We start from the raw sequence: 15,784 nt of genomic DNA on the forward strand, positions 1-15,784 counted from the left end.
ATCATGTGCTAACACTGACGTTTCATCAGTCTGTCGGGATGATCTTGTAATCACTCTTGCACAGTTCTGCAGTACATGGGACAGTGCTTGGGATTCCCATGCAGTGGGAATTCACTGAGACAAGCATTTGAGAAAGTGCTGGCAGGAAAAGGGGGAGGAAGCTCCTTGCCAACTCAATTACTGCATTTTCTTCCAGCGTGCTGGTGTTGTGTTTTTCAACACTTGCCTTCCTTTCCTCCTCCTTTGAATTCCTATTTCTGTGATTCATGGGGACCTATATATGAGAATAAATTTGTGTGACAGGTGGTCCCAGGTAATGGAGTATCTGTTTTATGTACAGAATGCACGTAAGGGAAAGAAGTGGATGGTGACTGAAATATCTCTACTTTTGTGTAGGGCTTGAGCACATCACTCTACGCAGAGTTCCTCACGCTTGATAAGTTTTTATTTCACCTGTCCTCCTAAAAAAGTATTAAAGTTGTCCCTTTTGGAGGAATTTGCTTTGCTGGGTTTTAGGGTTTTTTTGTTTTCAGGTTTTTTTTTGGGGGGGGTGTTGGGAAGGTTGGGTTTTTGCGGTGGGGGGAATTGTTTAACCAGTTGCAGCCAGTTGTGTTCTGTTAGTCTCGATCTTTCAACAGTGCTGGTAGATGCTGTTGCTGCCTGTGCTTCATGCCCCCTAACTTGACAAAAATCGATGGGACAGAAAGTAAAAAATTCTGCCTTTTTGCTCAGCTGTCTGAAATTCTCAGTGCCACACTATCGTGGCTTCATTCATGAGACAATAATAGCATTCAGTTTCCCTCTGATTCAAGTTCAGTCATTAATAAGTGCCACGGTATTCAAAGAATAGTATCAAATATTTCTGTGAAGGAATCAGACAACACTGTTTCTTTCTATGGGAAAATTTATGGCCTGAGTAGTATTTTCGGAGTTAACTCAGTCATTCAGAGTGGCAAAATCTCATTTTGAAAAAATTACTGCATCTCATAGAAACTACACACCATGTGCTTGAGGGATTTAAATGTGCAGATGCCAGTGGATGTTTTGCTGGCAGCTGCAGATGCAGGGATTGGTACAATCACAATTTGAGCTGGTGGGAAGCCATATAACAGGAGTGGTCTAGACTTGGAGAATAGTGGCTCTTAGTTCAGGCAAGGGTAAACTTCTATCAACTGCAAATACCATCTTTAACTAAAGAAAAAAAATCTTAAGCTTCATACCAGTATACTTTTTCTTTGAATCTCTCTGTAAATCTTCTGAACATCATAGAGTGGGTCCAGTGATGCCTGAGTGTACCTTCATGAAAATAAAATTATTCCTGAAGAATCTTATATAGAGATGTGGTCCATTATTAAAATAAAAGGTGTTTTTAAAAATAAATTTGAGTAGTATATACACTTGAGTTATGTTTCCTTAAGTAGTACCCAGGTAATTTTTTGTCTTAAGGAACACGTAATAAGGGAGTTTTAAAAGTACTACGGAAGTTTATTAGGCCTGTGGGGAAAATTGGAAAATAAATATGAAAACTTGGAAGTGGAAAATTTGTTTCTAGCTGCTATACATAGCTGTCTATTTCTTTTAGAGTTCTATTGGCAATGTAAAAGTATATTAAAAGTTTATATAATGCTATCACACATGGTCTGTGTAACAAAGCAAAGTATTATAAGATTCTTGAATGTGTCAAAAAATAAAAATTGCCATTTCTGTCCAAGCAAAAAACACCCTATCTGGATTTTGTTGTAAATTATAATGTCAATCACACAACTGTACTCAGAAACATAAAACCTAGCTCCTGTTGATATAATTTAGCTTTATAATATTGGTCTCAAGAAACTAATAATAATTACTAGAAGCAGCAAGTAAGTCTAAAGTGAGAGTTTTCAATGTGTTTCTGTTAAGGTCATGACAAAATTGAAATTATCTGACTTAAATACATGAAAATTCGTTTTTGTCAGTGCATACAGACAGAATTAAAATGTAATATCTTGTTTTAACATCCTTGTCTCCTGTACAACAGCTATTCCAGGCAGAGATGTTCAGCCGCCAGCAGATTTTGCATTCAATTATCTCTGATGGGCAGCACCTCCTAGAACAAGGACAGGTGGATGACAGGTAGACATTACTGTATTGTTGCTGCTGCTGGTTATGTGAAGTAATACTTAGACTAGTGGGAGACTTTCAAACGGAGAAGGTAGCAGATGGCAATGTTCAGATCATGCGCTTCTGAAGTGGAAGCTACTGTTGCTTTGGTTAAGCATTTAATTAGCTAGATCTTAAGACAATGTTCTTTAGAATGCTATGGAGTATGTGAATGCATTTGGGAATACAACAACCTTCCGAGGCTCCTTCCCTGACAAAGGTTTGTCTTGGATTATGAAGCATGTTACATATATATCTATTTCAATGTATTTTCAAAATGTCACTGTCACCAAAGGAGCCTGCAGTGACACATTTAGTGGGTTACACTTGATTTATGCCACCTGGGATTTGCCTCTGCCAAGAGGATTCCCTACTGCCCTTTAAGAACACCTGCAGCCTTAATGGGATGGAATTAGAATTCATTGTTGCCTGGGATTTTATTTTAAACACTTGTGATCAAATGAATGAAAGTATGTGGAACACCAGTGGCTTCACACTTGCGCATATGTATTGACTTTTTTAAGGTTATCGTGGTTCTAAGATGAGCTGTTTATTGGAATGTGAAAGTTTTGTTAATGCTGTGTGTATCTTACGCTTGCTTTGAACTCAGGAGTAAATCTGGGGGGTGAATTGTGAAGTCTCCATGATTTACTCTGAATTTGACTAATCCAAACTAGCAAAACCTGTGGGTTTTCTTTGTTTATTTCTGGGAAGAAGGTAGAGTTTTCTGCATTAAGGGTTTGTGATTTTTAAGGTCTCAATAATTGGATCCCTTTAATTCTCCCAGTATGTGAAGCGTGAAGTTCTTACCCTCAGTCAGCCTTCCTGACACTTCAGTGCTTTTCTCTTTGTGTTTTGTAACCGACAGACAGACAACTTCCTTTTCCCTTCCCTTATTCCATTAAGCAAATATATCGAAGTATGAAGGTTACTCTGCATCTTTCTTATTTATCTATTTCCAAAAGGGATGAATTCAATCTGAATCTGACTCTCCTGAGTAATCAGTGGCAAGGAGTGATTCGCCGGGCCCAGCAGATGAGGGGGATCATTGACAGCCGGATTCAGCAGTGGCAGCGCTACAGGGAGATGGCAGATAAGCTGCGCAAGTGGCTGCTGGAGATGTCCTGTCAGCCAGTGACTGAGCTGGGCAGAGTTCCTATCCCATTGCAGCAAGCAAGAGCACTGCTGGATGAAGTGCAGGTATGTCCAGTGCATTTGAAGAAAAAAGGATAAAATCCCTGCCTTTTTTACAGTCTTCAGCATTTAAAACATTCTCTAAAATGTCTTATATTTAGCCTATCTTCTCTGTGAGTTCTTTGGAACTGGCATAATGCTGGAAGCAGTAGCGTGATGGAAGCAAAGTTGGAGGTCGTGAAGAGCATGTAATAGAGAACTTACTGGGCCCTCACTCTCAAGCTTGGCTTGCTTCTGTTTTTGCTTTCAGCCAGTCTCACACTGAAATGGTCTTGAAAAAATAGTAGTGACCTGTCTGAGGAATGTATACTAGATAACAAGGATTCCATGAGTGTCCATTTTCATGTGATGTTAACAGTATCTAGCAAGCAGCTTGGTGTCTTCAAGCTTTTTATGTGGAAGATGGATATAATAACAATAATCCTTATAAGGATAACAGGCTCTAGAGGAACTCTTTAAAAACTATTGAGATACTGACACTAATGGGAAGAAAGAAGTCTTTCATGTCTTTATATCCTTGGAGAAATTTTCTAAAGGTCTGCAGCAGTAAATGATTGTGAAAACATTAGGGTAAAGCATTTGGGCCATAGCTCATGCTTAAGACAGGGTATACAGCCAATTAAAGTATGGCCTTGAGAATGAATTACTGAATAGCTAATTGTAATTAAAAAGACAAAGCTGACAAAAAACTCTTAATATTTTCAGCTTAAAGAAAAAGTTCTCTTAAGGCAGCAAGGGAGTTACATCCTCACTGTGGAAGCTGGGAAGCAGCTGCTGCTCTTTGCTGACAGTGGAGCTGAGGCATTCCTGCAGGCAGAGCTTACTGAAATCCAGGAGCGCTGGAAGTTAGTTAGCACTCAGCTGGAGCAACAAAGGAAAGAGCTTGCTTTGCTGCTAAAAGTAAGTGCAATTTCTTCTGTAATTCTTCAGTAAGTTTGTGGTTTCTCACTGTGAACCCTGGTGAAGGAAAGCATTTTCAATGGACAAACAAATACAGAAACTACATGTACAGTACATGAACTAACAATTTCCCTTCACCACGTCTGAAACTAGGAGTGGTAATACTTGCCAACAGGCTTGCATGTCAGTTGATACATTTTAATTGATACTTCCAGAATAGGTCTGATAAAGTATATCCATACTACTCTTACTTTCAAAATAGAGCAAAAATTTATTTTAAATTGCACAATTTTGGTTAATTTTTATACATATTTTTATTGGGTTTGAGTGGTGAAGTTTTTTCTAGGGGGAAGCTGCAGGGATGACTTCTGTGAGAAGCTGCCAGAAGTTTCCCCTGTGTCTGATGGAGCCAGTGCCAGCTGGCTGCATGATGGACCCACTGCTGGCCAAGGCTGAGCCCAGCAGTGATGGTGGTAGTGCCTCTGGGATAACACAGTTAAGAAGAGGAAAAAAATTTTAAAATTACTGTGCAGGAGCAATTGCATCCAGAGAGAGGAGTGAGAAAATGTGAGCAGCCGCTTTGCAGACAACAAGGTCAGTGAAGGAGGGAAGGAGGTGCTCCAGGAGCTCGAGCAGAGATTACCCTGCAGCTCAGGGTAGTGACATGGAGGTCTGTGCTGGAGCAGATATCCACCTGTGGGTGGAGGTCTGTAGGGGAGCAGAGATCCACCTGCAGCCCATGGAGGACCAGAGCAAGCGAGCTACATCGTGGGTGGATGCCCAGAGGAAGCTGTGACCCCATGGAAAGCCCACACTAGAGCAGTTTTGCTGGTAGGACTTCTGACCCTGTGCCGGCCCCTTGTTGGAGCAGTCTGTTCCTTAGGGTTTGAGAGGAATCCATGGAAGGGACCCTCTCTGGAGCAGTTTGTGAAGAACTGCAGCCTGTGAAGAACTCATGGAGAAGTTCATGGAGCATTCTCTCCTATGAGAGGGACCACATGCTAGAGCCAGGGGAAGAGTGTTACAAACATCACAGACTATTGTCACGCAACGTCATATTATTTAATCAGGGTAATTCTTCATCAAGATGATCATGAAATACTGGCATAGACTGGGAAAAAAAGGAAGGAGAGAAATACAAAGGCAGTGGTAGAAGGAGAATATCTTGAAAGAGAATAATTTTCAATCAATGCAAGTTTCAGTACTAGTCCTGTATTTTCTGGTATCACACAACTGGCATTCTTTGTAGGCTGACTGGCTTATTAAACATCTTTCTCTCTTAACGTAAGGCTTTAACAAGCAGGTGAGGCAGGTAAAACCATACTGTCACTTGTCAAGGTTTGATTGCATTGGAAACATTAAAAATTCTGGAAAGAATACAAACACCAAAGCTGGATGTATCTGCTAGAATCCTGATTTAAAGAAGATACTACAGGTACATCAACCTGCCCTGAGTTTGCAGTTTTCCCAACCACTTTTTTTTTTTCCTAGAGATTAATGCACCTGAATGAAGCCCTTGTCAAAGAATAGTGGTGTGTTTAATAAAGGCATTCAGGAAAGGAAGTGGAAAATTAATTTTGTCAGGGAGAGACTTTCCTGAAAGGATGTAGTTGGATCTAGACAGCATTTTAATAACAGAAGACCTTGTGTATTTCTTCTAACAGAGACCTACACACAAAAAATTTGACACAGTTCTACACATGACTCAAGCTCTGAGACTTGGAGTATTATCTAGAAGGAGATTTCAGGGCATGTTATTTTTAGGCAAATCAAGTGACATAAGTATAACACAGATCAGAACTGAAGTCTAACAAACATTCTGCTTTCAGGACTGGGAAAAATGTGAAAAGGGCATAGGAGACTCCCTGGAGAAGCTAAGATCATTCAAAAAAAAGCTTTCTCAGCCACTGCCAGATCACCATGATGAGTTGCATGCAGAGCAGATTCGTTGCAAGGTAAAGCACTTCTTCTCTGTTGTTGTCTCATCTTTGCCTGCCTTTGTGCAGTAACCTCTTCCATTGTTAATTGGTTTCATATTACTGTGCAAACCAGGCAGCAATCTCCATGACAAGAAACTATCCATGTAACATATAGACAGCATAATACGAGAGGGGTCTCACCCCAGTGCAAATTCTGCAGAGTTAACATAGATCTGATCAAAGCGATACCAGAACAGAGTCTGAAAAATGCTGTAGAAAGGCTGTATATTGGTGTGTTTTTATTATGGAAATTCTAACCTCAAATTTAAACTCACAGTGTCTAAACTTCTGGTTTGTGCTTTTTATTTGAGGTGAAGTGACCATGGGGGATTTCAGACAGCACTTTTAGGCTATATTATTTGCATTTTATAAGTGGATTACAACTTGAAAATATTTTCACTATAGAGAAGTCCAAACCAGTTCTTGAACTTCCCAGATACCTTTGAACTTTGGAGAGTTGAATAGTATCTTAAATTAAGATTTAATTCTTGTTACAAGGCTGATGTATCATTCTGTACTGGGGAGTTAATACCATCATAACTCTGAAAATATTGGTACATATGGGGTTGATGTTTTCTTTATCTTTGAAATGGGTCTGAAACAGTCTGCTTGACATGGTGGGTCTGCTCAGATATGACTTCAAATCAGTGGAGTAACACTTCTTGTCTGTTTCATCAACATGCTCTCAAGCTGGTCCTTTTTCCTTGTGTTCTTTTAAGGAGTTAGAGAACGCTGTTGAAGGCTGGACAGATGACCTTGCACACCTCTCGCTGCTGAAGAAGACACTGTCTGTGTCTATCAGCGCAGATGATACCTCAATCCTCAGTGAGCGAATAGAGCTCCTGCACAGGCAGTGGGAGGAGCTGTGCCACCAGGCAAGTGTAGTACTGAGCACTGATGGAAGCAGTACACAGGGTACAAAAGTGCTGGGAGAAAAACTGAATCAAATTGGCAGCTTTTAGAAGAGATTCATGTAGACCCACGTAAATTCAAAAGTGAATTCTTTCTGGGTCAGGAGAATTATTAATTGAAATACTCCTTTAGTTACTGCTAGAGTTTCTAGATCTCTTGAACTTTATAATGTCTGTAGGGTCATATTTAAACAGCCTTGAAAAATTAACAAAAAAGTCACAGTATGAGCTGTGGGACTTAGCGCTGCTGGCTGGGAAAAAACACAGAAATAATACAGTTTTACTTTGCTTTGGTGGAACACCTGTGTTTTGAAAGGATGTTCCTCCCCACTCAAAATTTCCCTATTGTACCTTCAGTTCTGCTGATAGCTTCTCCTTCTTCAGACATTGTTATCTGCATTTCTTTTAGTCTGAGGGAGATTTCCTTGACTGCAAAATGAGCTGGGAGTACTGGTTTATTTTTTCAGGTGCATCACACTATTAGTGTCCTTCTGGCCTCTGTTTTGCCCTCCAGGTAGTGGAGTCTTCTTTACCCAGCTTTTCAGATTATCCTGATGTCATTTCACTAGAGATTCCTGATGATTTCAGAGTATCCTGATGTTGTTCAGTAAAGATGGCAGTCCAGATATGCTGGTGCTAACTTGAAATAGTTACCTCATGTAAACTACTGTGAAGGCTTCAAAAACACCCCTGAAGTAGAAAAAAATGCTTCACAGTTACCAGCACAAAACTTGTCATGAGTTAGTTGCATTTGAATGAATCAATGCAGACACATCTAAATTACAATATAGTCACTCCATGTATATGGTAAAAGAAGGAGCCAAATAAAGAAGTTTTATCTTAGTTTTGAGCATGCTGAGTATTTCAGGATGTAACCTTGTACAACCCTTTGTTCATCTGCTGCTTATTTCCGGAAAGCTTTCATCAAGTTTAGAACCTCAAAAAGGAAATGCAAGATCACGTGTATGCCCCTGTTAAACCTAACACAGTGCTTAAAAAGTTCATACTTTCATTTGTGAAAGAGCAGATGCAGTCTTCATCTTTTCAGCAGAAAGTGTGATATAAAGTCAGAAATAACCCAGATCACAATGGGGAGGAAGTAAGTAGTTGTACCAATGTCTGAAACTGGAGAGATGACTTTGCTGCTCAACCTGTGCTGCTATTTTGATTTCAATGTCCATCTTGGTCTGTTACTGTTTGCAGTGAGATGGTACCACAGATACAGCTATTTCTTAAACACAGCAATGTTTTTCTTCCTTCTGTGTTAACTTCAGCACTTGTTTGTTTGATGTGCCCTGCCTATTCTTTCCTGTCAGGGCACAACACTTCAGTCCTTTTGAATCTCTCAAGGTGTCATGCCTATACACAGGGAATAGTCATCTATGAAATGAGTATATTTGGACGCAGGTAAAAAATTACTTTCACAAAAATTGCTTTTACAAAATACACTGTATCTTGGATTTAGCTTTGTACTCATGTGCTCGTGCATAAATAACACAGACTTTTGGAGTTTGGCCCACACTATGTCTGTATCTGGTTTGGGTCTTTTTGCTTTGGTGAAGCATTGTTAATTTTCTTTTTCATTTAATCACCTAGACTAAAAAAGTAAACTAACACATTTTATAAAATTTTGTAAGTGAGCAAGAATTGTAAGAAAATACAATTTTCATCTTCTAATGAAAAATTCAGGTTAGAGACATTATGAAACAAGATATTGAGAGACTACTGGGCTTAACGCTTGGGTGCCTCTCTCTGTGCATAGGATGTGGCTAGCAGGAAATCTGAGATCAGCGCTTACCCCTCAACTTACAGGCAGTCACACAAATTTTTGCTGTACAACTCCAGTTTGTTTTAATGGCAAGTAAGTGGTAGCAACAATGTTTCAAGGCAAGGGGAACGCACATTGAGGCACAAAGTGTGTTAAGCATGTCTTAAATGCATTTACTACGTTTGTTTCATTTACTCTTTGCAAATGGTTTAAGGTCTCCTTGCGTCGACAACAAGTTAGTGAGAGACTGAATGAGTGGGCTGTCTTCAGCGAGAAGAACAAGGAGCTCTGTGAATGGCTGACGCAAATGGAAAGTAAGGTGTCTCAAAATGGTGACATCCTCATAGAAGAAATGATTGAGAAACTTAAAAAGGTATAGTGTACACTTACATACTGTTCTTTAACTATTTACTTGTTTGTGAATTTGCAGAAATTCAGGTTTTACCTTACCTTACCTTATCCTGATACCTTACCTTACCTTACCTTACCTTATCCTTATCCTGATGTGTTCTGGTGTTTGTGTTCTCTCATTGTGCAGCATTTTCCTCTCTTTCTTGAGATATGACCTCTCAGAATACCAGAAAATTAAGTGAATGCAAAGTCAGTGGCATCTGAATGCTTTACTAAGTGTCCAATCATAATTGCCTTTGATGAGTTAAACTATAGCAGACAATTTATAGAAGGCATTCATTGTGTTTTGGGTTGTATTGGGTGTTCTTTTCATTCTTCTGGTAGTTGTGTTTATCCATGAAATATGTAAGAGGTCATCACTGCACCATACCAATCAACTAAAAAAACCACATTTACTTGTATTTTTGCATCATTCCTTCAGCAGTGTAGAGCAGAGTATATTTAGAATAAGTATCCTGTCTTCTGATTGCTCTTTACTGTCTAGGATTATCAAGAGGAAATTGCTGTAGCCCAGAAGAACAAAATCCAGCTTCAGCAAATGGGGGAGAGACTTGCTAAAGCTAGCCATGAGAGTAAGGCATCAGAGATTGAGTACAAACTTGGCAAGATCAATGACAGGTGGCAGCATCTTCTAGATCTTATTGCAGCCAGGTAAGACAGTTGTTTTGTTTCTAAGTTTTTCTAAATTATTAAGCTGGATGTCATGCATTTAAAATCCTTTATTTTCTGCCTTTTCATCATAAATTCTGAAATAACTTTATTCTTAACCATCAACACATTTCTGTGAAATTCACCTTCCTGTTTATGGTACAGGACATAATTTCTTCAAGAAAAATCATTTAAAAATTTTGTGTGCTAGAATAATATGGTGATGGTGGTTGGTTAACACTTGGACTTGATCTTAAAGCTCTTTTCCAACCTTAATAGTTCCATGTTTCTAGAATATAAGATCAGTTGCTATCAGATTTAGTGAGCCTTGCTCTAGTACCATCTTACTTTACATGGTGCTTAAAACTGGATGCAAATGTAGTTTTTCTAAAAATTTCTTGTCAGAGGAATCAAAACAATCCCTTTGTAGTTCTGGATTTCAAGAAGAGCGGGTCCAAAACTAAGTCTTAAGTTTTCTGCCAGATAATTTTTTTCACTGATGGAGAAGAGTAACTGTGGTAGATGTAAGCACACTGGACTTAAAGACTCTTTTTATTAAAGGTCAAAAGTATAATTGCAATTTTCAGAACTTAAAGAAATACAGGATTGTTGTCTGATACGTAAAGAAACTGATTTATTTGTTTCAACACTTCCTGATGAGCTGTGCTACAGCCTTTTTTCCATTACCAACAATAATTTTCTAACAGTTTTGTACTTCATAAATTGGATAAATAGCTCATATACTTTATAATTCACTTTTCTTTGATATAAGGACATATGCATTGGTAATACTTTAGTACTGTTAGCAGCAAAAGGGTTTGTTTAGTTTCATCATCTTTTTTGTCTGTTCTTTTTTAATATGGTTTTACTGCATTCTTGCTCTGAAATCTGCTAGCATGGGAGCAGTAAATTTTTTGTAAGCAGAAGCATTCCAGTGGCTCCAGCTCCTTTAATAGTAGTTCATTTTAAAGTAATGAACACCATATATTTCTTACAGAACAATTAAGTCAGGAAGTGTTGCATTACAGTCATGGAGCCTGCTTGGTTTCAGAGGATGTGATACATCACCAGTTGTTGAACTTAAAGTATATTTGATATATTTATATTTTCCTCTTTTGAAATGCTTACTGAGGGAAATGTTCAAATAATACCTTCCTGAAGTTTCTAGCAAAAAGGAATCACATTCAGAAACTGCGAAACACATCTGTAAAATACCTGTCTTGTCTATTTGGTATTAGAGATTAGTCTCCACCCTAGGGACAGATGAGGGTTTAGGATTCTACATCATTCTTGAGTGGGGAGGCATAAGAACAATATTACACACTTAAACCTTCTCATTCTGTTATCATGAAATGTCAAGTCCTAGTTCTACACTAATGTATGTAAAATATATATTTATTTCCAGATAATTTCAATTTATCCATCTCAGCTGGCATGCTCAACACTATTGTGTGCAATTAAACACATTTCCCTTTAACAATTAAACCCTTTCCATACCATTTCTCACTGAATTGAAAGAAGCTCTGCAAAGTTCGCTGAAGTTTGAAAATAAATTGTGGAAAGGTTTGATGCTAGGCTGTGAAAATTTTGGTAGTTCAGCTTATTTTAGGCTGGAAATCATTAAGGCTGGAAATCAACCAAGCTGTTGATTAATGTATGTACCAAATGCTTGTATTGATGTCTAATTACCGGTGGACAAAAGGGTTGGCATCCCCTAAGATAATTTTTAGAAGGCTCCAGAGGCCCTTTAGAATATGTTCGTACATATTGGCATGTGTTCCTGGTATGATATTTTGGAGTTTGGAATGTATCATAAAACATGATTTTGTCAGTGTACAGCTAGTAAATGTAGATTAGTTGTCCTGGTATTGAGAATAAAATACATCTTTTCATGTTCTGGATGCCTGACAGTATAAATAATTAGAGCCTGCAGACTTTTCTACAGTGCTACAGCAATCCCTTGCCTCAAGCATTTTTCTTAGTGGTTTGTTTCCTGCAGCTGTGAGCTAATAGAAAGTGCTGTGTGAAAATGCTTTAGTAACACATTACGGTAATACATGTCCAGTCTGAACCTTTACCTGTTGATTTTTTACTGTGTGGTGAAACTTCTCCAGTCACTTGTAAAAGCATCTTTCTTTGTCACATTCTGTTCCCTTACCCATTTCTTTAAATTGCCCCTCCCTTCAGAGGAGGTCTGTCGCTACAGAAGTGACAGCTGCAGAGGTAGTGGTGTCTCTGCATCAGACACTTCCGTTTCTTCCCTTCTAGAACCTTTTCATCCTTCCAGATGAATTCTTCTGATACGTCAACCTCATGAAAAAGAAGTTGCTGTTGTTTACAGCCAGGAAACAGTGCTATTGCTGCAACTGCTCAGGCTTTGCAAAGAAGGCTTTGTATGTGTTTTCATCCTTTCCCCTACTACTCACAGTCCACATTCCTGGAGGTCAAATCTGGCACATGTCGATGAATGCAGGTTTTATTTAGAAACATGACCACTTGTCACCATCCAGTGTCATGTTATCAAGCTACGGCTGGTAACATTTGTTTGGTGTGAAACATTTTCTGTACAGTACTCCCCAGCAAAGAGTCTCCCTTTTCCTCCCCCCCACCAAAAGAACAGTGTTTGCAGGCTTTGGGAGTTGAAGTTCTTCTTTTTAATACTGGAAAATTTCATGGTTGTGGCGGAAGACTTGCGTGCTGTGAGGATGGCGGACGACAGCAGTGTGGATTCAGACCTCCCAGACTGTAACTGTGATATCACAAGGCAGGCATCTATTTTTGTTTGCTTTTGATTGATACTATTCTTTCCAAAGTCTTGGCTTGCTGGGAAACTAACTGAAATATTGATATGTAGAAATCACTACTATAGCTAGAAATTATTGTTTTCTGCTCAGCTTAAAAACAGTTGACATTGGTAACAGCATACTTTGTTTTACAGCTAGTGCTTTGGGATCCCAGAATAATTTTTTGATAATGCTGGAGACTTAGAACTAGTAAAATCTCTTAGCTGTCTGAGAGAAACTGTGGACTGATTTTACTGCTGTTTTTAAATACAAGAGCATGTACACACATGAGAAAAAACAGACTGTATCTGTCTGCTTGCTGTTTGTGTCATCAAAGGAGCATGACTACAAACAAAAGGCAGAGAAGGAAAGAAGCTGTAAAGAAGGTATTTCAGACTTATCAAAGCCTGTCTGTCCTGTTCATATTAACAACTGTTTTGTTACTGCATGTAATACTTGAACTTAGCTACATCATCTTGGGCTTTTGATTCAGCTTCTCTTTTTCCCTGTTCACATTATCTTTTCTGGAAATCTGGCTGTTGTTCAGAATTCTAGAAAATCAGTCTTTGAAAGAGCAAACTGATTGGAGAAGTAAATATAACTTGCTTTACTGGTATCCTGCTACACAGTAGTACTGTACTTTAGAAAACAATTTCTTTTTTAGTAATAAAAAGATTATTTTTAAACGGATGTTTTCAAAACTGATTTTAATAGTGCAAGATTTTTCGCTGTTTCAAAGTGTTTATTAAAACTTTGTCTTTCTTTCCAAGTAGATTTTTTTTAAATCACCTTTACTGCTTTCTTCTGCCTACTGTTCAGACTTAGCTAACATGCTTTTACTGAGAGTTTTCATGTTGCTTTTTAAGTTTAATATTAGTAAGCAGCTGTCTAAATGACTAATGCGGTAGCTATGACTCCTATATGATGCATTTTTCTGTACTTACAGGGTTGTTCCCATTTAGATTTAAGTGGAATCTAAGGCTGTCTACTTTAGGTCTAGTTGAATTAAATGTATCTGTGCTTCATTTTAGCTCCAAGTTGTTCTCCCACTGACTTTGCTTAATGTAGAATAATAGACATTAGTAATAGACAGTCTAAAGTTACTGCTTTCTTGGGGAAATTCAGGCACATTTATTGGAACATGCAAACATAATTATCATAAGCCCATTCAAATTTTTAGATGATTTTTCATCAGTAAAACAACTGAATTCTGCAGTATTTTCCTTTGTGAGGGTCTTAAGTATTTGTAAAATGTAACAAGACTGGGGTGTGCATTTTATGGAGAAGAACCTTTAAACCAACTGTGTAATGGTTCTGACCCTTTGATTTCAGTGCAGAATTTTTGTTATCAAGGAGAGGAGTTACCTCAAGTCTTTCACAGTAACATGTGCTGTTACTGTGCTGCCTAGTGCTGCAACTAAAGCATGAAATTATTATTGGAATAATTAACATTTTGAATATAATCTTACCAGTGAAATCTCAAAAAGTCAGAATTACACTTGGCTAGGGATCCCACATACTTGATTTAGAATTTGGCCTTTTTCTCTTCAGCAAAGCTTTTAGAGCATAGGTAACCTTGCTTGCTGAAATTGAGAAGGAAGACTTTTAAACATGATGGGTTGCATCTATTATTTGATTGTGGATATGTTCTCAGAGTAGCTGGAGGCACAACAGTGTACTGCAGTTCAGTCAAAAAAAAACATAATCCCTGCAGACTCAAATAAGCACTTGTTTATTTGTTTCTATTTGTACCATGAGTAAGGAACCTGTTATGTTAAACTCAGTACAAAAAACCCCCCAAAAAAACCAGTTAAGAGTAGATGTAGTGGGGGGACAGGAAGGAAGTTGTAGGGTTTGTGTTTGGTTGGAGTGTTCTTTTAGTGTGTCACATTGTTTTACTTTTTCTCTCTGGAGTGACATAGATCATGTGACTGAAAATAGTAGTAGTTGGCCCAGACTTTTTTTATGTTCTGGCTGGGATGTACTCCTGCGCAGTTTTCCTGAGGCAGAGGGCACTTTCTGAGTAATGGACCCTTTGTCAGTTGTTGCAGGCAAAATGTAAATGAAATCCAGCACAAAGATTAGTGAACCACATAATTGCAAACAAAAAAAATCCTGGTCCACAGTTTGGTCTTGCAGATGATCAAGTGACATTGCTTCTCCACAGGGCTGACATGACTCATTGTTCCCTTTCCCACTCCAGCAGGCCTGCAAAGGATCAGTGGCATTGAGCCTTGAAAATATTAGCAGAAAATGGGCAGGATTTCACTCCTTTTAAGTAACGTCAGAGATTGAAAAGCTGGATGTGAAGGGTGATAACCAACCTTCTTGGTCACCCTGTGACCGAGTTTCAGTTGGTTCAAACCCACAAAACACTGTATGGAGAACCACTGGTGACAAGGAGATGGTGCCCTCAGACAATGAGTGTTCTCCCACTGTCTCCCTAAGCCTAAATACATAGCTGTGTTTTGAGACAGCCTGATGATGGGGACTGAGGCAGGCTTTCAGCATAATTGCATTGACTTCAGTCTGATCATAGACAGATTTTCAGGTTACTCAGATTTTTTTCCAGTTACCAGGTGGGGATTTTTCAGATCAAAACCCTACAGCTTTTCTTCATGAGACTCTGGCAAAGGAAGCTGCTTTTGAACTGTTCAAAGGTTTTTAGCAATAAAGAACCACAGTTTAACCATCTGTGAGCTAAAGGGAGGACTATAAAGAGACGAAAATTGGAAAGATTTAACTTTTCTTTTTTTAAGATGACATTAATATCTCTGCAATTCTCTTAATGGTCAGCTGCAACTGCTGCTTTCAATATGGAAACATCTGATAAATTTGCTGGTTAGTATAGTGGAATAAAATCTGAATTGCTTATTTTGAATTACAGGATATTCAGGTGGCATTTTGTTTGTTTAACTGTTCTGGCAATCTTGTATATTTCAACCCAATTTAGTCAGTCTATTCCCATCTGCATTCATCTTTTAAAACTTTCTGATACTGAAACACTTCAGTAGAAGAGCAATAGGAGCATAAAAAGGAACATAACTCAAG

At 38.5% G+C, this 15,784-nt stretch overlaps 1 protein-coding gene across 2 annotated transcripts in view; it reads left to right on the forward strand.

Moving 5' to 3' along the window:
* Positions 1–15,784, forward strand: part of SYNE1 (spectrin repeat containing nuclear envelope protein 1) — a 288,904-nt gene that overhangs the window by 240,867 nt on the left and 32,253 nt on the right. The window contains exons 123-129 of one of the 2 annotated variants that reach the window (XM_085055829.1): positions 2,018–2,112; positions 3,105–3,339; positions 4,039–4,233; positions 6,063–6,188; positions 6,932–7,087; positions 9,106–9,264; positions 9,787–9,953. In XM_085055829.1, the coding sequence (XP_084911955.1) occupies positions 2,018–2,112; positions 3,105–3,339; positions 4,039–4,233; positions 6,063–6,188; positions 6,932–7,087; positions 9,106–9,264; positions 9,787–9,953 (1,133 nt within the window). Of the gene's footprint in view, positions 1–2,017; positions 2,113–3,104; positions 3,340–4,038; positions 4,234–6,062; positions 6,189–6,931; positions 7,088–9,105; positions 9,265–9,786; positions 9,954–12,560; positions 12,715–15,784 lie in introns of those variants that run through there. The other variant, XM_085055830.1, reaches the window with a different exon arrangement.

Source organism: Lichenostomus cassidix, chromosome 3 (assembly GCF_008360975.1).
Source record: "Lichenostomus cassidix isolate B80296 chromosome 3, HeHo_3.0, whole genome shotgun sequence".
NCBI lineage: Eukaryota > Metazoa > Chordata > Aves > Passeriformes > Meliphagidae > Lichenostomus > Lichenostomus cassidix.